The 27,256-nt window shown below is 38.1% G+C and overlaps 1 protein-coding gene across 1 annotated transcript in view; it reads right to left on the bottom strand.

The window, feature by feature from the left end:
* The window catches only part of EIF3H (eukaryotic translation initiation factor 3, subunit H), a 72,243-nt gene that overhangs the window by 11,117 nt on the left and 33,870 nt on the right, over positions 1–27,256 (bottom strand). Inside the window, exons 3-5 of the mRNA XM_009881024.1 lie at positions 6,080–6,247; positions 4,468–4,567; positions 2,930–3,079 (exon numbers count right to left, since the gene is read on the bottom strand). Of these exons, the coding sequence (XP_009879326.1) occupies positions 2,930–3,079; positions 4,468–4,567; positions 6,080–6,247 (418 nt within the window). The remainder of the gene's footprint in view (positions 1–2,929; positions 3,080–4,467; positions 4,568–6,079; positions 6,248–27,256) is intronic.

A 27,256-nucleotide genomic window follows, 5' to 3' on the forward strand; every position in this document is an offset into this window, starting at 1 on the left:
CCTAGAATATTCCCGTCAATTCAGATTTCACAAGAGAAACATAAATTTATGCCCCAAAAAGTAAACTACTCTATACAATTATCAAAAATGTACTTCAAAAGGAGGAAGATATTAAGGTGCAGACAAAGTACCTCAAATAGGTACAGCTTCAAACTCAGACAAGGTGGGTGGCTGAACATGTAAGAATCTTGATGAAACAAACTCTCCAGAGGAGAAATACGGGTAAATAATTTCATTGCCAAACCATTGCTTCAGAAGATTTAAAGAGGTTCAGAGGTGCTCCCAAAGGACCCAAATAAAACCCCCAAGAGCTGAACCAACGCTCCCCCCCCCCCCCCAAAAAAAAAAAAAAAAACACAAAACATTTCCCGCAAATACAACAGCAAAGTTAAGTGAGGAGGACACGCACCAAAATTAAAAGTTGATATCTGAAATGTTTTAGCCGCAACTACTCATAGACAAAAAAAGGAAATGCAAAGTGAAAATAAAATTCCAGAATAGTGGGGGTTTGAACTCCCCTACTTCAGGCAATATATTCTTTGACAGAGAAATCTTCGTAGTTGCATTCAAGTAAAAACTAGTTAAATACTTCAGCAGGCAGTATAAGTCACCCTACCTTGAATAAACGAGCATTAAAATGTTTTAATTTGCTAGCTGAGTTATACCAATGTAAAATATCACTGAATGTAACCTACCTGGTAACTAAAAGCAGCTATCAAATATTAAAAGACGACACATATAAAAACCTCCAGAATAAACCCAATCTGGGTAATTTCCAAAACACTCTCCTTCAAACCAAACTAAGCACCTTAAGTTCCTCAAATAGACTGGGTGAGCCAGAAGAATGCTGCCAGAAAAGTCAAGAGACATAATTCCGAAATACCTCTGAAAACTGATGAATCTGTTGAATTAATTCCCCATTAGTGGGAAATTTTAGACTTCAATAAGCTCAAGAAATTGCTGCCAGTATATAAAAGAGCAACTGTGTAAGGTCAAAGAAACACAATTGAAAAGGCACTTTTAACCAGGTTTATCAAGAATCCCGTTCCACCTGTGTCATGATCAAGAACAGCACCACACTGCTCCAAGAAAACACCTACTGAATAGACCCTTGATTCTCTAAGAAAAAAAGTCCTCCCTTTTTTCCTGTTGTGAAGGATTCCTAAACACAAATGCTGGAGTTTCCTTTTTTTTTTGGGCTCCTGTTTTTCTTGTTCAATCTCATCTCATTTACTGATGCGAGGACCAACACAAAAACCTGTCCTGCACCAGGCTATTAACACTATCATTCCAGAAAGGAAATTAATTTGTACAGTTCTTATCTTTTATCTTGAGTCAGGGCAATGGTACGGAACAGTCACTATGTAAGACGTAAAGCTGATGAAAAACTTCAACTGTGTTTTGTGACCTGTTCAAATTAATTTCCATTTGCAGAATTGTACTGCGCAACTAGCAGCAGCCCATGCGAGGATCCAGGGTGCTGGATAATCCCAACCCTCTTTACAGGAGCAAACCCATAGAAACGATCAACGGCAACACTGTCAGTCCACCTGAAAACCTGCTGTATATTCAGCGTGGTCCTCCTTTTCACAGTGAAGTGGCAGAGCTCATAAGGAATCACTGTCATCTCCCACATTCAGTGCCCACTCTCTCCTCAGATGGTAAAAGCTTTGTGATCTTTGACCAAGGAAAGAGCCTGACAGAAAGCCTGCAAAGTCAATCAGACTGAACATCTCAGCAAAAAATTCTTCACTTCATTAATTTAAAGGTGCAAAGTCATAACTTTACTGGTCAAAATTATTGACTAAGTATCTCTTGCGACATTTGTAAATCCCCTGGCAGAGTTCAGTCCTTACCTGTTCTTCTCTTGACCAATTTCTCTAAAAGCTATCAGATCCCTCAATACATCCACATAAGCTCAAGTAAAGAAAATACAGTGGAAAATTTCCACTAACTCAGGCAACATATGGACCACTAGCAATACGGATCCACTAACAACAGCCTTACATGATGGGGGGGCAGGAGTATGGGGGGTGTGCGAAGAAAAGAGGCAACTAGTATTCAGCTAACTTGGTTGTCAGAGTCAGAAGGGATGAAAATCTTGGCAGACAATACCTTGAGGTTAAAACAAAGTGTTACACTCCAAAAACCTATTAATGAATATGTCCCAGTTTCTACATGCAACAAGATACTGCATGATTTTGTGCATCTGGTTATTTTGGTCAGCCCAATAATAATCCAATTACTGTACTGTGTTATGCAAGATTTAAGCACCACTAAATTTTCTGATCATACTGCTAGAGGTCATGCCTACTTTCTTATCACAAATGTATTTTCAGGGCAAAGTGCTACAAGAACAAAAAGTTATTCTTAGATAAAGTTATGAGAATATCATTCTAGAAGCCCTTAAACAACTTCTGGCATCATGAACGCTGGCTGTCATGACAATCAGTCTGAGCACTTTTGCCAGTTTCTCAGATAGAGGCTTTATTATTTTATTTTATTTTATCCTCAAATGCATTCTGCTACCAAAGTAGAACAAATGTGATTTACTTTTTATTAAAATAATTTATAGAATTACTAAATGAATATTTAACAAAACCAATTTTTATTTCCAGATCTATTTGCCTGAATGTACTGAATGCCAGTATTTTCTTTAAGAAATATACACTACTGAAAAGATTATACAGTTCAAGCAGTACAGGTATATGCGGATTACAGACTGAATTTTGTCCTTGAATCTAATGCTATAGTTTTACCATGCAGTTTTTCCTTCAGCAAAAGAACATGAAGGGTAAAGTCTTAACCCCATTAAAAGTCAAGGCAAAGCTTCCATGGACTGTAATGAGACTGGGATTTCACCCAAGGTGTTAAACTGTGGTTTGGGAAAGCGAATAAAAATACATCCATTATTGTAACAAGTACTTACCTGCTAGCCAGACTGAGCAATTCATGTCTATCGGCTACTGCGGATTTCTTTTCCAGTTCCCACAACATCACATTGATCAGGTATGAATTTTTAATTACAATGGGCACTTCTTCAAACATGTTTTCATAAGCAATATTTGCTTTTTTCAAGCTGTGAAAAAAAGTTTAAAAAAAATAGTTATTAATATAACCAGTAACTCTCTTGTTCATTTTGTTGAATTGTTGCTCCGACAACAATTTTGTAAAAACTCTTGATTTTCATAGTTCTACAATCAAATAAGAGTCAAGTTTTGGTAAGAGAGCATTTGCATGGCAAAACCTCAGGTTTACAAAGACCAGGAAAAGCTGCTCTAGGAAAAACTCTCAGAAGTCAAGCAGCCGCTTTGCTTGCTAATACATTACTTACATGAAAAAGCCTCCAGCAAAAGACTGTACTGACAGGATTAACTCTGCCCCTTCCAAAATATTTTACTGATTTCCCTGCCATTAGGGTTTCTTAAATAGAAGCGAACAGATAGTTACCACATGACACTGAAATACCCTTAAAATCTTAACTATTACAATGAAAAACAATCACCCCAATAGCTGAATAATTAAGATTTGACTGACCAAAAATTAGATTGACAAAACAGTGTGTTTTGGAATAATTATATTCCATGGTGGATATTAAAATATAAACTTCCAGTGTATTTTTTATTTTTACAATATACAAATAAAAACTATTGTTATTGCTTTATTATAAAAGTAGACAGTAATACCTTTCATAAAATCTGGAAATAAAGGCATGACCTGTAAGTTTCTAAGGAAATATATCCTTAACTTCTTTGTATGCATACTGTTTTGGAAGAAAAACTTTTGCTTTTTGCCTTTCGCCCTCCCCCCCCCCTTTTCTTTTTTTTGACTACGCACAGATTCATTTGTCCATCATGGAAAAGTTATGTTTAGACACCAAGCAATGAACTTATTCCATTTTTCCTCAATGAAGAAAGTTTAACAAGTGCTTGTGCTTTTGCCATTGAACACTGAGCTGTTTGAGGAAAAAGATGACAGTGAAGGCCTACATCTATTACAAGTGGCTAATCTTTTGAAACAGAGTAATTATCCTACTTTACTCCACAAGATCGTGTGGAATAAATACATAAAACAGCTATTCCAGAATACCTGTTCAATTTTCCTTCTGGAAAAAAAAGAGCTTAAAGACAGACCAGCTATTTCCCCTTCTCCGTTTCTTTTTATATATTTTTGACTCTGTTCCCGGATACAGCTATCTTCACCACGGTCCTTACAGCCAGTCTGCTGACCACCTCCAAAACCAGTTCATGTTCCACCACTTCAGCCCTTATTTAGACGCCCAAAGACAGACTTTCATGCCTTCTCAGCCCACTGTATCCATGCACATCTATTGCTACCCATAGATATCCAGTTTCCCCAGCACTCACAAGAGATTTTAAAATACAGTCTTTCATCATCCCATGTACCCTTCTGCCTCCCAAATAATCCAGCAAAACCTATATGAAAACATTCTTTTAAGTTACTTACGCTTCTGGAGAGAAGTCTTTTTCTTTGCAAACTTCCATCAGTTTGGGAGTCAGCCTATATGCCTTGAGTGACAAAGACCCTTGCGCAGTTTTAATGGGATCTACAATTAAAAATGGAGGAAGCGTATTGTTACTAACTCCAGATTGCCACCTTTTTTAAAAAAAAAATAAAAATCTGAATGACATAAACAGGAGGAAAATAACTAAGCAGCCCTATTAAAAAAAATTAAGACAACCAACACAGAAAAGACACTATAGTGGAAGTAAACCTATTATACTGAAATGTAAAATACATCCAACTAGGTACAGTGAAACTAATTAATAAAATTAACTTGGAGAACATGGGGGGATCTAGACCCATTCTACTCACACCATTATTTCCCCATTAAAGGTCTAATTCACATTTTTATTTTCTTTCATATGAATTATCCACAGAACTTATGTAAGAGCTACCTCATTTAAATAAAGATTTTTCCCTCCAGTCATTATGCAGTAAATTAAAATATTCATTAAACTACATTTTATACAAAACCCCTGTAATTTTAGAGTAGCAATAAGCTAATTCAGATCAAGCTGCCCTGCTGCCTCGTGCATAACAATGTAACCGGTATATAAAAAGATAAGCTTTGCCTTGACATATTCTACTGAATTTAGGGGAAAATTTTCTAAACAAACTGTTACATTCCTAGGACAAAGAAGCTTAACACTTGCAGCATGATAACGGCTGAAGCATGCCAACATGAGAGTAAAAGCTGTGTTAACATTCATGTTGTCTGAAACTTAACACAGTAAAACTTTTAGCAATCGGTGATAAAATGAAAACCAAAATAGACTGAAACAAGTGGAAAATTCATCAAGGTCTGATGATGCAATGTTTCCAGCCAATATAAGTATACTTTAACAACTTGTTCTTTACTGTAATCCAATTGTTAACATACTGAAACAATTTTGGGGCAGCTCATAAGATTGATCGTATTCATTAGTATTTTTTCTGACAGATACTCAGGACGTTACATTTACTTCTCAGCTGGAAACTATATGCAAGTCTGCCAGATATGGCAAACTGTGAGTGTTTGGGGAGGGGGAGGCTATAAAGCTGTTAAATTGCCTACGGTTCTGATACAGCACAGAACATCTGGTCTGGAGAGCTTGAGGAAACACCATTAAATAGGCAGAAAAGAAAAAAATCTTTGTGCTAAGAAACAGTCCAGGTTTTGTATGCTTCTGTCAGAGGTATAAAAAACCCTTGGCAATTCGTGCGATGATTGGTCAGTCACGTACAGAGCCAGACACGCCAGCAAGCGGGGTTTGTTAGACATCTGGTCGGGTTCCACCAGCCCCTTCCACGAGGGAGGGGAGATGAAGGAATAAAAATGAAGCAGCTACTCCAGCATTCCAAAACGTACACATCAGGGCTCTGATAGCAAGAAAAATAAACAGAAAGAAGGAAACCCTGTCTAGACTTAGCTGCTGCTGAGGCTGCCGTAGACACAGGGTTGGTATTTACTCGAAAAGGCCTGCCAGGCTACTCTTACAGGCAAAAGACAGAATACAAAAATAGTAGTAATAATATTAAGAGGGGAAAAGAATAATAAAGGAAACCTCATACTAACCGTAAATGAGAACTACAGACTCCTCAATTGCGTGCTGGTAACTGAACTGGGAGTCCAGGAGGGCACGAGTGACAAAAGAGCCATAGTACGTGGACTGGTACCAGCCAACGTGAAGATGATCAATGTTTACGTGGCGCAGGCTTCGCATCATTTCCATCTGGTACTGAACTAGATTAAATAAAAAGTATGTTTAAAAAGCAAACTTACACAATCTGTACTATTTCGAGAGAGAGCTTGGTATTAAATGAGTAAATTGTATTTTACTTTATGTTCGTTTTTGCAACTGCACAGAAGTTTGTTTCTTCACTGCTGGACTGTCTTCATTAAAATCCAGAGAATGAGAGTAAGACTAGCCTGAGTAAGCAGACTTTTTCAGTTAATTACTAAAATGATCAACAAACTGTTATACATCATTTACAGTGTGTATTACCTTGCTCATTCATAAAAAAAAAATAATTCTGTTACTGGGTTTCATTAAGCAGTAACATTTTACCATTTAGTAACAAAAAAATATTGCGATTCAAGTTGTAATACTGTCCAGGATTAGATAACTTTTGGAATCAAAAGGATAATTATTTAATGAATATATGAAACAGAAGATAAACTATTTATGTCTTTTTCACAACGTACAACTACATTTTCAGTATTAGAGTTTGGGGGACCAGCTATAGCTGTCAGATAGTTTTGACTGCATTTATCTGCAATTTTTCAACACTGTTTCTTCTCTTCAGATGTATATAATGCATAAGTATGCAGGTATGTATAATATTATACATAATACACACACATATTTATATACATTACGTCACCTTAGACAGTAGAGAACATTTTTTGTCAGGCTCTTTACACCAACAGCTGTAATGTTTCATTGTACCAACACATAAATTCTGTTTCTACTAAATGCTTCATTCAAACAGATTACCTTGATGGAACAGAATTCTATTCAGGAATGTTTACCATAATCCCATCGAGCAGATCAACACACCTTATCACTTATCAGACTTTTTAAACAGACAGACACTGTGCCTGCTGATTAAATTTAAGGAAACAGATTTCAGTGTGATTATCAGATGAACCAACACTCACAGCCAACTGACAGGAAATCAAATGCAACAATTCTACACAACCCTTAAGGTTTTTTTGCAGCTGAAAAATTTTAAAAGATGAAAAATAACCCTCTCCTATGCATTCATTCTTGTTTGTTTTTTTTCAAGGCTTCTCTTTGCGCACGTGAAAATATGATATTCATTATAAAAGAAAGCAACATAAATTAATTAGAGGACAGAACGTGCTACGTTTTCAGACCCACTTCATATGCTTTCAAGAGGAAAAAAAAAAGTAACTATATTCTTTAAAGATACGAGAAGACATTTTTCAAGATTGGACAAATATTTTTCCAACTTATCACCCTTACAGCACAAACTACATTCTGCAGTCTGCTGACTCTTTTCATTAAATTGCCATATCTTACTGACTGTATTTTTAAAGTAATCTACTTTAACCTACAAGGGTTTATATAAACCCTTGCAGACTTTTTCCATCCGCATGTGTTGGTGCTTGCATTCTATTTTGTAATATCTTGATAGAAATGACTTGCCACTTGTGTTTCACCCAGGACACCAGGATAATACAGCACCCCAAAATTAACACAGCAAAACCCACCCAGGCTAGACTCTGACCCCCCGCAGCACAGGCGAAGACAGGGCCGGCACCACGTGGCTGTCTCTAAACCAAGGCAAACCTAAAGATGCCACTACGCTCTTCAGGACAGCCAGCCAGTAGAACTGATCAGAGAGCTACTTGGACTTCAGTATGAAAACCTTCCCCCTTACCAGATCGAAATAAATTTTAACCCTGCTTTCATTGCACAACTTCCAGAAATAGTGGCCACTGTCAAGCACACCCCTTCCACAGCAGCCCCCACGCTGTAGCAGGTAGCATCTCCACGTTCTCACAAAAGCAAACCTAAGATCTATCTTGTCAAAGCAGCTCAGTCCTTAAACTTACAAGATTTTGTTGGGGGGAACATGTTAAGTTTCTAAATTTTACAACACAGACTTCCCCTGGAACAAACTAAAAGATTCCTGCCGTGACCACGACTTTGAATTGAAAAAGCATGATCCATTTATTAAATGTAGCTAGAATAAACTATTTTGCTTAAAAGAAGATCTTCAAAGATATATCTGTGTGGAAAGCAAGACTTGCTTTTGACATGACATGCTACAACATGCTAAAACATGAAATTACGGTTAGATCCTTTCTAGCCAAATGAAGCAATGAAAAAGAAAAACTAGACAGGGATTTTCAAAAGCAGCTGAAAGAGATAAAACGTTTTGAGAATGAAGTTAAATGTGGATTTTTAAATAGCTGAGCTAGACTGCTCCTTGCAGTGGCAACTCTCTTGTAATTGAGGACACTGTCAAAGTAGAGGTGGTCATGTAATGACTGGGAAAAGATACTTATATATAGATTCCTACGAAATCATATTGTTGACCCATTCAGATAATGTCCCCCGTAAGAGGTGTAATGATAAAGAGAGGGAATACCCTAAGAAAACATCCAGACCTTTTACAAACTTGAATAGAGGTTTATCATGCTCTTAAAAGTGTTCATCTGAGACGTTAACTGGTAACCAAGTTCCAGGACAACTTATTTTCTTAAACACAGTATAACCAACAATATGTAACTGAACATGAGTGTAAGCGATATCGTCTAGAGGCAAAAGGACTTGCTGAAAACCATCCAGATTTCAAGTCAGCAATTCCTCCTCTCACGACTGTTAGCAGTTAGATGATAATGAAGGCAATAGCGGAAAAAATCTCAAAGAACCAATAAAGCATCAATAGCTAACATCTCTGCCTTGGGAAAACAACTGCAGAAATTAAAACATGATGCAGTCCCCACCAGGGAGAAATGGAAACTCTTTTAACCAAACATATATATTTTATAACATGTATTAGTAGCTAGATAGCTCCAACAAGCTGCCAACTTGCACAAATGGATAACAGCCCCCAAGTTGCTTTTGTTGATATCGTTACCACTGTTTCTTTACATCTTTTGCCCAACTTATAGAACATCATCTTTTTACCTGGAAGTTTAGCACAGGCTAGGCAAGAGCTCTCTCTCCTTCTACCCGGTCCTCAATCTGCTAGGACTCGGGGCAGTCATACACATCTTCTAACGAGGAGTTCACTGTATCAAGTCACAGTCCTTCCCAAGCCGTGCCGCAAAGGTGCCACTAAAAAGCACCACTAAGTCTGTGAGTTCCTAGAACTGAGGTGAGCAAGGAAAAGGGCAAGGGAACAGGCAGAGCAGGATGCTTCTCCCCTCTCCCTGACATTTAAACAGTGTACCTATATTTTTAAGCAAATTACTTGTTCAAGAGTGTCCTTATGATGAGGAAAGCCAGCAGTCATGCTTACACTTCTCAGTGTGCTTCTTGCATCGGGAATGCACAGCCTCAGTCTCCTGAGCCATCACGCATCTCCTCAGCACCTCACTGGGGTGGATTTTTTTTTTTTTTTTTTTTTTTAACAACAGAAGATTCTCTCTTTTGCTATTATTTAAATAAACCTCTTTCCTCTAAAAGGGCAATTTTTTAGCTAGTTTGCAAATAAATGAGGTGGGGGAATTAATGCTGCTAGAAAGTGTTACTATAACTTATCTAAATGAGAAAAAGTGCAAAACTCTACAGTATGGGTGTTTTCCTTGAATATGACTGACTCACATGAATTTGTACTAACAAAATCCCTTGACTGAAAACAGTATACCCTATTACAGTACTTTGGTGGGTATTTTTTCCCCCTGAATTATAAGATGTTTTAACAAACTTCTTGTAAAACATTAAATACTAAAATAACGTAAATACTTTTTCCTTTTCTAAAAAGTACTGGCAACATTAGAAACTTTATCTCAGCTTTAACATATACGAGGTATATACCCTACCTTACCAAAAAGAAAATAACATACCTAAAATTATATAATAAATCAGAGACAGAGACAAGGCCAAGAACTGAACACTAAAGTGATGACTGTTCAACACTGGGACAACTCAGCCACGTTCCCTAAATACCTTAAAATATCCTCATTCAATAACTTCACTATTTGAAAACCTAATTTAAGAAAAGGTCAAGTCAACTGAGGCACTGAAAAAAAGGAAAAAAAGGTCCATGTGATGATTTTAAAATGCAAACAAATCTAAGACACCAGAGTTTACAAACAACTGACAAGTTCACATCCCTGTTGAAATACCAGCTTTTTTCTAAAACGCTTCCGAATCAAGTGTTCTTGTCACAACTTGATACATAATACAAGTTTATTTATCGCTAAAACTGTATTATTTTTATTTCTTTATAAACCACTTATTAAAATCCAGCTCTCAGGAAGTCACATATCAATGTACATGTTGCCAAAATGTAGTCCTTAAGTAGTTATCGTTACCATCAGATGAGATAAGTTTCAGCCCGGCCACATTCAGACTGCTGGTAAACATTATGACATGTGAAGCTGATGAAAGATGGGCTGGAGGCAATACATTTGATGGCACCTCAGATGCTCAAGGCCTTAATTTCCAAAACATATTTTAAATTGATACGCCTTAAGAAATCTGGTTTTAAGAGAAGCAACCAATACATCTGCTAAAAAGCCAAGCCCCACTGAAGTGGAAGAACTTCGTATCCAGTACCACATGCCGTAGACTGGTTTTACGTCGTTCCTCACCCAGCCAGCGGCAGCATCCACCAGCTGGACAAGGGCAGCACTACCGAAGGAGGTAACAACCAACTCTGTGCTACGAACCACTAACATCTGCATAGCCTTCAGTCTGGATTTCACAATTAAGTGTTTGTCTTGACTCCTGTTTCACAAATATGTCTTAAACTATGAACGCAAACAGCAGAAGTTACACATCTTCATGAGGGCAAGTCACTGATTTGAGGACAAGGCAGAACTTTACTGCTCCCTCACCCACAACTGCCTCCTCAAAAAGACACTCTGGAGTATCTGAGGATGAATGTTGTTTCATCGCAGAATCCTGGGCATCCAGAAGACAGATGAACTAAAACTTAGGGTTGTCACTAACTCAAATTTACTCAAGATTGGGCATACTTTCCACGGGACACAAAAGTCCATCAGAAGAAACCAGCCTCTGTGACAACACTTCCCTGGATTTAACTGGCAACACGAACATGGCAAATTTCAGTTATTCTGGTCAAAGTATATTGAAAAACAGCTAAAATATTCCTTTTATAGCACTGCTACTAATGTGGGTAGTATTTTTAAGGCAATAATTTGTCTCTTTTGAAGTGCTACCATGTGGTAGCATGCATACTGAACAAGTGCTATACACTACATGGTACTTTTTAGCAGCACAAAAAATTCTGTTTTTTCTATACATATTAAGCTTTGCCAAACCACATGTATGCTCCAGACAGTATCTTCAATGACTAAAACAAGTAAGCAGATGCTAGTTCAAGGAACCAGCGTATGCATTTGAAAAGAAGGAAAATTGATTTATTTAATTTAATTAAGCACAGAGAATTATGGAGACAACAGATTAATTCGTTTCCCTCCACACACACAATCTCAATTAATTGCCTAAAAAACCATGAATCATAATGACTGCATCTATTGATAACAATTCCAATTGTGAAGATAGAAATATAATTAGCACCACAACCAACTTATTCTGGTTAAAAAATACAAATAAAAAAGATGAGCAAAGAGAAACACCAATTCACAGTTAATTCCGGCAAAGGCAATGTTTTATCTGAAAAAGCCTTTACATACTGCTGAAGTATATTTCTTAAGCTTAAGTGTGCAACACATATGCATGTACATATTTGCAGATTTTTATCTATGTTCAACCCACACACACTTCTCCCAAGACAAATGCACAAGCTGAGTAACTCAACAATTCTCCTATTCAGGGAGGGAAAAAAAATAAAAGTAAATATTGCCTTCCTCAATAATATTCATTTCCTCCTCTGAAATATCAGGTCAGGGTTACAAAACAGTACTCTATTTTATGCACTTTTGCTATACTGGGCTGAAAGCACCTGATCTCCTCTAAACTTGGAAGCTAAGCAGACCAGCGCCTGTGAGTAGCTGGATGGGAAAAAATCACCTGAAAATAGGCAAAAGTCCAAGAGTCATAGTCAATCATAAGACCACAAAAACAAAAGTCAGTCAAAAGACTTAATTCAACTCCATTTTAATTGCTAAATTCAAGGATGAAAAAAAAAGGGCAGAATATATTTGTCTGAAGTGGATTAAGGTTTTCTTAAGGATTTCTCATATTTTAATGAGTTAGAAACCGTGGTGGAAAAACCACACACCATCTGAAAAGCACTCTTTACAAATCTGCATTTTCTTTAAGAACTATGGCACAAATTGAAAGCAAATCTGTAGCAATCACCTCCATTTATGCCACCGACACTACTGCTCTAGTAAAAGCAAGCCAAACCATCTTCCATGAGTAGATGCTCTTTCACAGGAACTGAGTCTTTGCTAGTGTCTTAATGCTTTCTAAAGCAAAAAGTCCTTCATTTTATGAGAAAGAAGGGGAGAAACAGATGAGGGAAAACTCTAAAGTAACTATTGATTGTGTATGCTCAGTGAACTCATTCATTTTTAACCTGGATCACAACTCGGTGTTAGTGTTACTACAGCACTGTGTGATATTAATTGAGCTCTACAGAAAAAACATGGGACACTCAGAGGAGGTATCACAACCAGTAGGTGAACAGTGAAAAGTAACAGGAATATAATAAAAATAAAACAACATGTTTGGAGTGCTTCTGTCTGAAGATACTTACCCACAATGTAAGCTTGTCTGTCCAGACTGTTATTTATTACCAGTTTAGACAGCAGTTGCCCATGCATGTTCTCCACCAGAGTTGAGGCTTGGCAGTACAGGCAGAAGTGTCCTGGAGTTTGGGAAACCCCACCAATGCAGGCAGTAACTGCCCATCACTACCTTCTAGCTTTACAGAGGTGGCTCCAAGACATGGGCCAGCCCAAGGACATGCCTCCTACCAAAGCAGGGCAAGGCAGGAAAGGGTAGCTCTGTCGCTGGTGGGAACAAAGAAGGATGAGGACAAGTTTTCAGAGAAAAGGAGTGAAACAAGGGAATGGGGAGCGCGGGGATGTGCGTGACGGGACAACGGGAAAGCAGCAAATGGAAGCACACCACTTCCTGCACATGTGCTGGCACTCGCCCAGTGTTTTCTGACAGCAAGCTTTGGGCTCTGGTCTAAGCACAGAACCACTGAATTAGGAAGCAATCAAACCAACCAAGCTATCACATCATTTTATTAACACGAGTAAACATTCAGATGAGCCTTTGGACAAAGTAAATCAATCTCACTGACCACACAATTCCCTACGCAACTCAAGATAATGGAAAGTTGTACTGTTTTTCAATAAACACACAAGAGCCTCAAGAAGAGTCTAAAGAGGATGGGCAGGACTGTCAAGGTAACTTGCAAAATTGTCTTCTAAGGTATGCAACATCATTCCAAAGGATAAAAGCACTAAATATTATCTTCCAGAAATATTAAAATACTTGAGCCTTCTAAAAGCATTTTTTAATTCAGAAATTAATTTTAAACCTGCTTCTTGAAATTAAAGTTGAAATCAAGCAATATTATTTCACTATTTTGCTGATGATCTTTAAGAATCAACTGCCAGAAGAAACTGCAACATATTTTGAAGGTCTTCTGCCATATATTTGGAGTACTTTTCTTGGCCTTTATACAGAAAACTCCATCTTCACAGGATCTTACAAACACTCACCACTTAATCCTCAATCTCCTCTTATTAGGCAGGTAAACATTTTCCATACCTAAGCATGCATTTGGTTTACTGCTCCGCTATTTTTATGTTTATTGAAAATGGATTTGATACAAGACTAAAATTTATCAGTAAAAAAAGTTTCAGTCATCCTACACAGTTATGACAGCAGTAAACTATACTACTAAAAATGCTATCTGGGCAACTTAATTCTTGCTTTCCTTGTAAAAGAGGAAGAAGATGCTATCTCATTTCCTAATAAACATCAAATGCCTAATGAAAGCATCAAATGTTTTCTATTAGGAATGCATTCCCATGAACTTCAGCACCTTGAAGCCTTTACTTTTTGTCCAATGAGTATCATTCCAGCTGCTAAAATGTGAAGTTGGGTTATAGGCATGAAAAGGAATCAGCATGGTCAAAACCCAACTATATGTTAGAGTAACCTCATATGCAACTAAGCACCTCCTTTAAAAAAACAAATTAATTTTTAAGAAGTTTAGTAAGATTTCCATAAGTTTCTTTACTGGCCATAAATTTTTGCTTGTTTATTCTAGTGAGGATACATTACCAGGTAAAAGCTCTTTTTTTACAAAATATTATCAACATCTCTACCTTAGTGTTACAAGTTACAAAGAAATTAAGCACACAACAACACAAAAATATGTGTTGAAAAATCTAATTCCTTTCCACATAAACGTGAATCAGATTAATGTATTTTTATGAAATTTTATATTACTCGGAGAGGTTATTAAATTATCTGGAAAAAATCTGGAAATGTTTAAAGATTAATTAATTACACGGTCATTTTTACTTTTTAAATTTAACACAGATTTTCATATTCAACAATTTGAAGGCAGAATGGGGACAGACACTGAGATGGAAACAACTTAGCAATCACTGCACTTTGAAAATCATTAATGTCATACAGTATGCATCACAAGAAAGTCAGTCTCTTTTTGTTAATAACTTTTCAATAAGTTAGGAAAAACAATAATGACTTCATAGAAGGGGCTTGTGGGCTTTTAAATCCCCCACCTCCCCTTGAAAAGCAGAAAAAGATTCTTCTTTTTTTTTAAGCTTCAAAGTTTGGGTATTTTGTACCACTCAGTGTTTGCATAGTAAAAATTCAAAGGGCAGGTGGAAGAGGAGGGACATACTTCAACAGTTTACTTAAAGCTAAAATGCTCATCTTCTTGTTCCAGATACAATGAAGCAAGTGGTTTTCCGATGCCCTGGTATGAAATATTCACACGTCTGTTTTGAAGCACCTCTCACACTGTTCTTAAGTTTCAAGCTCACAAAATATGGTCTGAACACTGAAGCAGACACAGCCCCCATACAACAATTTTCCTGAGTTGTCCTTATAGTAAATCAGGATTCATTACATGAAACATCACTGCTACAGACTTTCTTCAGTCGAAAGTTACACAAGCTATTTGTTTCCTGTGACCTCCATCAGCCCATCATGTAGGGATAATATTGTTAAACATTTGGCAGGGAGAATGAGTTGAGAAAAGTTCTAGTTTTTGGCAAAACAGAAGAACAACGTGGTAGCTAGCCCCATAAACACATCTTTTGAATCAAATTCACACAAGTATCTAGCTTTCAAATGTGTTATGCGCACTTGGGAAAAAAAAAGACCAACGTGTTTTCAGCTGCGAGTTTACAGCTTCTTCCATTGGGGGCCTATTTGTGCAGACCAAGATCTCCCCATGCTCCACGAAGGCTTGAAGCAGTTAACATCTACTGCTCCTTTAGGGAAGAAAAGAGGATCCCACACAACCCCCAAAATTCACATTAGTTTTACAAAATCTACCAGTTTTATCTAGCCCAGGTGCTGTAAAATGCTGTATTAACTTCTTTCTTTTTGGTAAGAATAGCACTTAACTCTCACCCCTCATTTAAAGCAATAACTAGGAGCTTTGTATAATACCTAGATGAACACAGTATCTCAAGGACATTTCAGTATACCCCTTACAACACTCTTAAAACACCACCTGACACCTCTCCGTAACACATCCCACTGAGCAGGTAGTCATTTAACTGTCCGTGACACCAAGAAAGAGAGAGACATCCCATCCGACCAGCTTAGAGAGCAATGACTAAACACTATGAAAGCTCCAACCAAGGGTAGTTTCATTTGGACCTCTGCTGTACTACCATCTACATGCACTCCTCATCGCTGTCAGCCAAGTCCTCAAGCCATGAGCAATGTAACTTTAATTCACACAAGGTACGAGTAAGTCAAAATCCAGTAGATTTTGATAGTAGGATAGTAGACCTATCCTACCTAGTAGACAGGTGAAAAAACATCTATCCACTATGAGATCCGGGGTCAGCCGTTCACTTTGCCAAGCACTGACTCTCAGATCAAAGGAATCAAGTCCTCTTGCTTGCAATCCCTGCCACAATAAAAATCTTAACCTCTCTTTAGCTGCAGACAGAAAGATCTGAGAGTGACAAGTTCCCTGCTGGTATAGGTCTCAAGCTACAGATCCAGCCACTACACAGGAGACAGACATATTCAACATCACTTATCACCGGAGAGCTCTTTAAAGAGGGAAAAATCAACTTTTACTATCCCAGTGCTAACACAAAAAATTCTTAACATGTAGGTTTCTGAGCGTATGACTAAACAACCCCTCCACCTAAACATTTCTATAGATGAAGTAGAAGGCTTGTGTTGCACATGTGGAGGCTGTGGATCCATACTTGGCTGATGCCTAATGAGAGCCAGAACTGAGTATCTGAAATAACCGTCTTTTTTTTTTTTTTTAATATATTAAAATATTTATAAGGGATACACATTACACTAGTATTTTATTGTAGCATGTTGGTTACCAAGAGCTGTTCTCAATTTTCGCTGAGGATTGTTTAGAATTTGTGAAATAATATGAAGGAAATTGATTGTAGGTGGGCTCAAGAACAGAAGATCCTGATTGACATTTTCTAGGGAGCTTGAAGAAAAATATTAAATTTTGGAGGAAGTGTAGGACTAGTAGTTCAAACCCTGTGAAAGAATTTGCCTGAAAGACTCATAAATTATTGCAATTAGATGACAAGACATTTTTATTAAGTCCTCCCAGCCAATGGTGTGGCACAACAATTTTGGAAGCTGCTGGCTGCACCAAGAAACAACAGGTTAAATCAAATTTTGATAGAGGCAGTCCCTTCCTGCATGTGAAAACCAGCCTCCTTCAATTCCTGAAGCCAAATAATATTATGTAAATGTCAACATGACAGGCAATAGCATTAGCAGGGTACTGGAGATGCAAAAAGTTATTTAGTGGCCATAATTGCTAGCAGGCAGCAAGAGCTTACAGTGATGAGAGACATGATATTCTGACCAGAAAATCGTCATCCAGAACTGATGGCATCCAAATTTTCAACACATTTCATCCCATACAGCCAAGCACTGATGTTAAAACCAATGTGTTAAGAATTTTGGAGCTAATCAATTGAGGAAGTACGTTATGCTCCATTAGGTGAAACCTTGGTTTTATGCCAGTTCCAACACAGACATGTTCAAGAACATCACTACTACATTGTTGTACATGACTGCTGCCACAACAGCTATTGACTAAGTAGCACGTGCAATATTTAATTACTGAAAGAGTATTAAGGTACTTAACGTTTCAAAAGTGTATGGTTTCGGGCATAACAGTACAGATTTCTAAATAACTCCAATATGATGGAGGTGCCATGGACAGCCAGCAGGTAGAGTTTTGAAAGGCTCACTAGCAGCAACTACACCATTTTGACACAAGAACCACAAAAGTAATTTTTTCCAGTTCTCACGACTTTTCTACCAGAATACTCTCTCCTCAACCTGGGGAAGAAAAATACAATTTAGCATGCCACACATGGGGGTGAGGGGCTGGGGTGGGGGAGAGGGAGGAGGATGGGACATGCCAGTCCTTGTTTTACCACGCAAGAATCTACCGAAGTATTTAAACACGCATTGTTTAGTCTTCAGAGGCTTTCCACATGGATGTGAAGAAAGTAAAACCTGGTACAACAAAATGACATTTCAACTGGCCAAGACAGATCCAACCCAACTGTGCCGATGCAGTAATATTCTCTAAATCCCAAAACTATTTCTACATCAGACTTCCAACCTTGTCTTGGACAACCTGAATAGGAAGCTACTACACATCCCATTTGCTTCCCAAAGAAATCAGATTTCTCAGCATTGCTTACTGCTTTCTTTTTTGACTTATGTGTGTATGTATATGTGCATATACACACACATATACAGCAAGACAGGGAGAGGAAGAGGGAGAGAGAGAATATACACACACACCCCCGGACTTAAATATGCATTTAACCAAGAATCAAGGTGGATACCATGGTAAATGTTAACGCGCATGGCCATACTTTTATATACATGGAAAACAGGTGTCGTAAAGCAAGCTCAACAATAAGTAATGGAAAGGCAACTTCTCAGCAAGAAAGAAGACACAGAAGCCTGACAGCATGTTTCTTCACACTATTCCAAGGTTCATCTCTACATCCCATCATCTGTCCGTGTGTCATCCCCACCCCGTCTCCCCCCCAAAAAAATCCAGCTTATGATTTCACACCACTGCCCAGATAATAACCTGACAGGGAATCAGATCAAGGTAACTCAAAACAGAAATCCCCATTTCGTTATGTGTTAGTGCTGCAGTTAGGAGCTATAACACTGCAAGGTATCTACGGAATGGCATCATCAGTGCATTGCTCAGTCGAGTCTCTAAAGCCCACGCTAACACTAGCAAGCCTGTTGTTAGCATAACTTCTTCAATGTGTCCTCAAAGAAACAATGAATTCAGGCCGGCTTCAAAAAATCTTTTCCATAGCACAGCAAGAGGAACAATAAAAACAGGAGTGGTTAGATATTTGAGGTGAAAGACAGCCATGCCTTCTCAGAAGCAGCCTCTGGCATCTAACAACTTGAGATCATGCACTGTGTTCAAATGCAAAAGATGGCAAATAATTCAAACAAAACTAAAACCCTCAGCTGTTTAAGAATAATAAATTTAGAAAATAAAGCTTGTGGCTTTTAGATCAAGCTACACAAGACAGAGCTAGGGTGAATTTCTCCTCTTTCTAGGGCTTCTAACATCATATGGCAGGATTCTGCAAGCCAAAGCTAATATTTCAGCAACACAGCACTTGCAACTTTTATATCTAAGTGTGGCTTGTTCTTTTAAAGTAGCCAAGAACTAAACTCACACCCTGTTTAAACAGGCAGAAAAAGTGCTCTGTGCCAAGGAGGAAGTTATAAACTTCAAGTGGGTTTTGTACATGGGAAACAATTTGGGAAGCAGGGGGACAGATCCACCACAATCGATTCTCTAACAAGGAAGAGAATGTGCACAGTGTCATGAGCAATACATAGGAGCTGGAGGCAGGAGGCTGCGGTTCCACTGCTCACTCAGCTGAAGGACCCCCTGATGTGGGCTGGACAAGTCAATTCTTTCCATTACTGCTTCTTCTCTGACGAGGATAAACCCTTGGGACAGCATTCCCTATTTACTCTCAACACAGCCCCAAAGCGAAACAGCCCCGTTTGAGGAAAAGATGAATCATTGAATCACTTGGTGGTACCTATATTTCACTGACTGCCAAAATGCCTTCATAACTAGATTATATTTACAAACCTAAATTATAGCTGGAGAAAAAAAAAAAAAGAGTTCATCAAGATTAATACTAACCAAACTGACTTCATTGTCACAGTGATGATGAGCTGTGCAGGATCAGCAGCACAAAATCCATCTGGAGGTCAGTCAGTAGCGGTGTGCCCCAGGCGTCAATACTGGGTCCAATACTCTTCTGTCATCTTCATTAATGAGCTGGATGGTGGGACAGAGTGCACTCGCAGCAATTTGCAATGATACAAAACCAGGAGAAGTGGCTGATACACCAGAGGTTTGTGTTGACATCCAGAGGGACTTCAACTGGCTGAGAAATGGGCTGACAGGAATCTCAAAGTTCAGCAAAGGGAAATGCAAAGTCCTGCCCCTGGGGAGGAATAACCCCAGGCACCAGCACATGCTGGGGCTGACTGGCTGGAAAGAAATTCTGCAGAAGACCTTGGGGATTCTGGTGGACACCAAGTAGACCATGAGCCAGCATGTATCCCTGCAGCAAAGAAGGCCAAAAGCCTCCTGGGCTGCATTAGACAGAGCGTTACCAGTAGGTCGAGACACGCTGGTGGGACACATCTGAGGTGCTGTGTAGAGTGCCATGCTCCCCAGTACAAGAGAGACATGGACTTACTGGAGAGAGAGAATTCAGGGACAGGCCATGAAGATGACTGGGGACTGGGGGCATCTGTCATACAAGGAGAGGCTGAGAGAGCTGGGGCTCTTCAGCCTGGAGAGGAGAAGGCTCAGGGGGATCTTATCCACATGCATAAATACTTAAGCAGGGAAGGGCAGGGATATCAAGAAGGAAGAGAACTTGACTCTTCTCATTGGTGCCCAATGGTAGGATTAGAGGTCATGGGCACAGGAAATTCAACTTAAACATAAGACAAAATACCTTTTTTTTTTTGTGTGTGTGTGTTGGGGGGTGGGTGGGTGGTGGTTTTTGCTTTAAAAGCTGTGAGGATGGACAAACTCTTGATCAGGCTGTCCAGAGAAGCTGTGGAGCCTCTACCCTGACAGATGATCAAAACCCAAATGTACAAAGCCCTAAGCAACCTGTTCTAGTTGAGCCTGCTTCGAGCAGGGGGATTGGACCACAGACCTCTAGACATCCCTGCCAACCTCAGCTATTCAGTGATTCTATGACTGCAAAAGATGGCTTAATAAGTTAGAACGTGGTGAAGAAAAAAATAACCAAAAAAACACCAAACTTAAATTAGAGTAACACAAAATATTGTTGTTTGATTTTTTTTTTTTTTATATTTCTTTTAAAGGGGCCAAGATCCAAAAAGTTCTGCTACATACTAAAGAAAAATTATGGTGATCTAAGTAATGCAAGTTTGGTTTGAATGAAATAGAGGCTTTTAGAAACAAACAACCATAGTGTGAAATTTCATCAAAGGGGACTTTTTGTGTTTCAAAAGCAGTTATTTTCATTCTGCATTCATCTTTTTGTTAGTTATTGAAAATGTTAAAAGCAATTATGCAGAACACTATATAATTCTCACAGGATTCAGCCTAAATACTTTTTCAAATGCAAACAAGACACTAGTCACAATAGGTAGAAAATCTTTGGTTAACAGCCACAGACTATATTTATTTTAGCCACTCTCATTGAATGTCAAAAATGCAACAAAATGGTTTCAAAACATTAACATGGGTAAGCCAGTCTGAAAATATTTTGTTTCACAAACTGTGCTTAGATTTGCAACTGCAGTTCAATATGCTAAGCAAACAGAAAAATACAGAACTGTCAAAGGACAGAAAGGAAACAAAGCCAAGGACTGAATAACGCTGAACTGCAATGTCAAGAGGACTTGAAAGGAGAGGCCTAGAGAATTCATTTTGTTCAACAGATGGGGAAACATGGCAGAAAGAAATACAAATTCAAAAGCATCACTGCCCATAATGTCCTCTGTTTAAAATTGCATTTAAATGACGAATATTGAGGAATACTGTTGCAGCCATCAACGGCAAAGTCAGTAAATTCTCTTGAAGAAGAAGAAGAAGAAGAATATAACCAGAATAAAATCTAGATGAGCTACTGAAGATCCTTCCTCTGCAAGATATTGCAAAGAATGCTATTTTCTGAAGTATTTCACTGAAAAACAAAAATTTACATGTGCCACAGATATACTTACATATCAGAAAATAGTTCAGAATAATAAAAGTTTAACAAGCTGAACAGTGGCAACTTTGAGGGATCTGGAAAGGTGATGATCCACTAGAAGTAAGCTCAATTTCTGTTTACTTAAAATAATAATTTTAAACTTCCCAATTTATTTTATTTTCATGTATCACAATCATAGTATCAGGTCCCAGCAGGAGATACTGCAAACTCTGTCAAAAGCCTTCTCTGCCTCAGAAGAAAGATGTTTATACTGTTCTCAGAGTCTCCAAAAAACTACTTAAAAACTGCAATTTGTGTCTCCAACACCTCCTCTGTATCGTAAAATATTTTCAAGGGGACTGAAAAAAAAATTTAAAAATCCTTCTTTCTGTAGGAAGCCTGAGCCACAGCGCTGCCTATTAGAGAGCATTAACGTATCCACATAGACACAGAGCTTGTGGTGTGCGTGCACAGAGTCCTAAGCCATAAAACACCAACGAGATGATGGTGGTCGCTAGCATAATAAAAAATGATTTTTTTCTGCATAGTAAATCATTTCAGTTACTGTTCAGCTTAAGGATCTAACACTTTTTCTACAAATAATCTTTCTTAAGTTTTCATACTTAAAGAGTTGAGGGGTCTCAGAAACCATGTCCCACTCCTTCAGTGGGAAGATTCCCCATGAAAAATGGCCTCACCAGAGTCCTGTGAGTTAGAAACACTTGACAAACTGACAAGTGCACTACCAAAACCTCAGCGTGGGAGAGCTGAATCTGCAATGATTTCACAAAGCCAGATATTCACTAGGGAGGCACTCAGCTTAACCCAGTCCACGGTAAACTATACCATTTCTGCAATGGACAACCCTTCAGAGAGATTTTTATGCAACTGGCTAAATTAGCTAGATGATCACTCCAACGCAACTGCAACTTGCCCATTCCGCTGTCGTCTTTTAAAGGAGAAGCAGAGCCCAGGCTATTCTCTCTCCTCTACTCCTCTATCCCCACAAGGCCACCTGGCAATGAAAGCCAATCCCAAAGGCCTCCTTTCTTAGGCACTACTTTGGAAGCACGAGGAGGAACAGAAATACTACCCCAGACTAAAAGATATGCCAATTAGCTTTTAAAATAGACTTTCAAATTCTGTTTTGGAGAGCAATTGCTGATCATATCACACTGGCTCTGGTAGCCAGCTGTTGTTTTAAAAGATAGCTATAAATATATGAAATACTCTCCCGATATTACTTTTATATGTAAGTAATTGTAGCTGTTAGAAGGAGGCTATGTAATTAAGTCCCAAAGGGGAGAGACGTTTACACAGCCACAAAAGAGAGATCCACAAACAGAAAAGTATGTACACAGAATAGTCTTTGTTAAGACCTGCTCCATGTTACTTAAGAGTTCACTAACTTTTGATCCAAAGTGTTTTTAAAATTACTATCTCTTCAACTTCTCCTTTCAAGGACAAGAGCAATAAGGAACTTGTTTTCCAATGCTGCATTTCAAGTGCAAGAATTGTATTCGATCTTTGCTTGAATTTGCAAACTCTGAGAATTTTTCTCTAGAACTCGTGTAATATTCAGATCTACAGAACTGAGTTAGATTTAAGTGCTCACTTGGTTCCTACTTACCTTCTAGCTGATGTCAACTAACAACTCACTCTGTTTTTTTGGGGAAAGTTTCTTTTTCACGGAACTGATGCAGTGATGAAAGAAAAGACAGAAGGCAGAGACAGTGCCTGATGAGCAACACCCTTAAATGTGCTTGATGAACAAAATCACTAAACAGACTTTATAGATATTTCACTTGCTGTCCCCTACAATTTTCATTGGCAAAACTTTCCAAAATGTGGTTTTGTTATACTCCTGAACTGCGAGTCACAAGTATTAAAATTTTCATTAACAGAAAGCAGACACACGTGAGCTTTAGGACAATCTTGTAACTCAAACATGGCAAGGACAGCACATGGTTTTAAGCACGTGAGTGGGTGCAGGAACACAGAAGCTGAATTTCTGACCTCCTGTGCTGCACGGAGGCAACGGCCGCTGTGCAAAGACAAAGACAGCGAGCCACAGAAGTGTCCCAAAGATCAATTTCCTTGCACAACTACCAACTGAATCACCCTCTCTGAGGGATATCTTCTTGAGATTCACAATTATTACTGAAAATGCTGAAGCTTCTTCAACAAAAAGATTATTTTAAGCAGTAAATAAAGATATTAAATTGCGTGAACTATTAATAAAGAAATATCAAAGACAATGAGCTTACATAAATGAACAAAACCTGCTCAATTTAGGGTTACATTATCTTTACAAGCAAGTTTACCACAAATTAAATTGGATCGATACCTTATTTCATGTATCTTCTTGAAATATAGTTTAAAAGAAAAATACATTTAATATGAGGCATTACAATGCTTCTTCAGGTTATAAAAGCGTTCCTTTATCTCCAAATACCCATAACATGTTTAAAATATATTCTGAATTTTGATTTCTCACAGTGTTTGATATAAAAAACAAACCAGAAGGTTGCCCTAAAGATAAATGAAACATCTGGTGAAACATGTAATAAGCTGCAGGCTCACATCTGCTACTGAAGTTAGTATTCCCGCACCATAGCTACAAGCTCCATGCAAAGCTCTATAAGAATAACTGAGAACAGGGAGGATTACAGGGAACACATTCCTCCATCTAAATTGATATTTCCTCTTCCATCTGAATCAACATTGTGCTTCCATATGTATGCATTAACGTCCAGCGCTAACCCTCAGTGGAAAATAATTTCTAAAAGCAAAGTTATTTCATTTAAAACCTATCCTATTATTTTATATCATAGGGGGTTTTAGGCAGTTTTACGCACATGCAACCATTTACCTAGGCATATTTATAGACACATATATAAGTATGTATATCTAGATAAAACTAAATATATATACATATATATTTATATATAGTTTTCACTAGTCGTAGATCACAAGCAAACTTACTATTCATCCATACGCCATTACATTTGACAAAACTTATTTGTAAAAAACCAAGAGGAGACAGTAAAAGACATAGTTACCGTAATTATATAAAAATAAAACCTCAAGTATTTTCAATCAGTAACTGATAAAACTGAATGTAAGATATTTCCTAAGGAATAAACTATGTGTAACTCACATTCCTGTTTCTACAAGAAGGTTGCTCAATATTTATCTTTTTTTACCCATTCACTCCTGAACTTCCAATTTCTTCCATAAACAATGACAGCAAAATGTTTACATTTAATGCCAACATAAATTGCTTTGTATTTGTGACATTTTAAAAAGACCCTTTTGTGCCACGGAGAGTTTAGAAAGAGGCAGATATCTGTACAGCAGGGAAAAAAAACACTTACATTTTGCAACAGCTGTGAAAGATCAGTCCTCCAGAGTAACCGAAATCAACGGCAAACTGAGAAGTGTTTAGGAAATAAAATGTTTCCATCACCTCATACTATCATTCACTTCCATTAGTACTGATGAAAGAGAGACTGGATTTTACACAGTGTTATAAATGGTAGGAACATTACTGACAGTGGAAACAGAGCTTGGTCACTAAACAAATCTAACATCAAACCTGGGACAAGAATCAGAAGAATAAATACCCTAGTGGGCATTTGGTTAGTCAAACTTAGAAGATGAAGAAGTGATATCCAGACCCAAACTTATTTTTCCTGGATAAAAATTTCACAGTAGAACTGAAAGCAATTAAAACGTTTAATGCCATCACAGGAACACTGAAACTTTTCCACCGAATAGACCACACGTTAACACAAACTGCGTTGCAAAGAACGCTCTCAGTACAGGGACTTTTTCTCCCACTTACCTTTACATAATAGCCTTTATTATAATAATCAAAAAAGTTTTATGTGTGCTTAATGCAAGACATGAGACAAAAACAGGGAACAGATGAATGTAATGTGGTCAACTAGGGAAAACAGAGATTAAGAACTGGCCATGGAAAACGTGGTTAAGCAAGTAGTGTCACGATATAAATCATGCACGATACCAAGAATCTATCACGCAGAAGCAGAATTGCGATACCAAGCATACCAAATTATTAGGTGTTGATATTAGGCTTGCGTCCTGCTCTTGGACACCCTGCAGAAGAGTGATGAAAGGTTCCAGGAGAAGAATGGGCAAGGAGAGGGACCACCTCTGACACAGCAAAAACCGGCACTTGTGTTTGTTCGGTTTTAAAAGCACACAAGTTTCAACTTCTGTTCCAAATAACTGTTGCCAATAGTCCACCTTGCAATGTAACTTTGAAATACTTTGAAGACAAGTGTGATGCAAAAGCTTTTCATAATTCAAATCAGCTGGGAGAAAAGGGGGGATGGAATGGACCAAAAAAACCCCCAAACTAACAAACAAAAAGCCAAAGACCAAAAAACCCCCAGCAAACCAGTACAAATGACCAAAATGTTATTCTGACATGGACGGCCCTAGGAAATTTGCATGTTAGGGTCTATAAATCATTACCTGTTTACAACACCTTGTCCACGTACAGCAGTTTGGAGGAACCTCAAGCAAAGTATCATTTAAAGATAAACAGCCAGCAAACCTGCCTTTGTGAGCTCATATTCAGTTCTTCCCTTAATGACAAATACAACAGTTGCTCAGTTTTTCTACATGATTTGACAAATAAGTCTACAGCTGTGATACCGATAATATTTTGCTCAGGCTTACTTCAGAATTACTGTAGCTGACTCGTTATCGCAATATTTAGCTGAGAGTAAAACAAGTCACCCCAATAATGTTTACAGCTCTTGATCATTTTATGATAAACTCTCCGCTGTGTTAACAGACAATAAAGTAAATAAGATAGGAACAAAAATGATACTGTTTCATGTTGCACTCAATCCTCTGGCCTGAATTACTGCTGAGATGGGTGGTCCCTGCTCATTCCTCCTCTTCCTCCGGCTACGTGAGCTGCATCAACTTGTTGGATTCACTCTTGAGCGGATCAACAAACCAATCTGACTCACTTTGTGGTCATGCAATCGCTAGATTCTACGCAAGGGAGGAGGCAGGAACACGCAGCCAAGCGCACCATGGAGCAGTCGGGACCCCTCCCATCCCTTGGCTGTGAGATTAGATTACATGTATTATGAAAGTTCACCTGCAGACAACAAATCACTCCTAGAATGAACAGTATCATAACTAGAAACACCCAATCAATTTTTTTTTTGTTGTCATACATCATTCAAAAAACCTGTCCTACTAAAATAAAAGGGGTAAATTACATGTTACAGTTAATTTCCCGTTCTTGAAACCATCCAACTTAATCAATACAGTGCTGCTTCCAGGCCACAATATAAATGGTTCTGTTACCTATGATTTGCTTTGCCAGGGAGTGAGCTCTGAATGACAGATGCTTGAATTACAAAATTTAACAGCCAAGAAACTGCTGTAAGAACATATTTAAATTAAACACTGCCTACAAAGGTCTCCCTGTAACAATGATCATTTGCTTCAGAAAAGGCAGCGCAATTAAATGGTCTACTCGTAGTAATGCACGTCCTAACAAGAGCTGTAACTAATTAGGAGAATCATAAGAAAGAAACTTAAATAGCATTATAACAATGTAAAGTGATCCAGAACTTACAGAATTTATCA

Source organism: Charadrius vociferus, unplaced genomic scaffold (assembly GCF_000708025.1).
Source record: "Charadrius vociferus isolate BGI_N301 unplaced genomic scaffold, ASM70802v2 scaffold2, whole genome shotgun sequence".
Taxonomy (NCBI): domain Eukaryota; kingdom Metazoa; phylum Chordata; class Aves; order Charadriiformes; family Charadriidae; genus Charadrius; species Charadrius vociferus.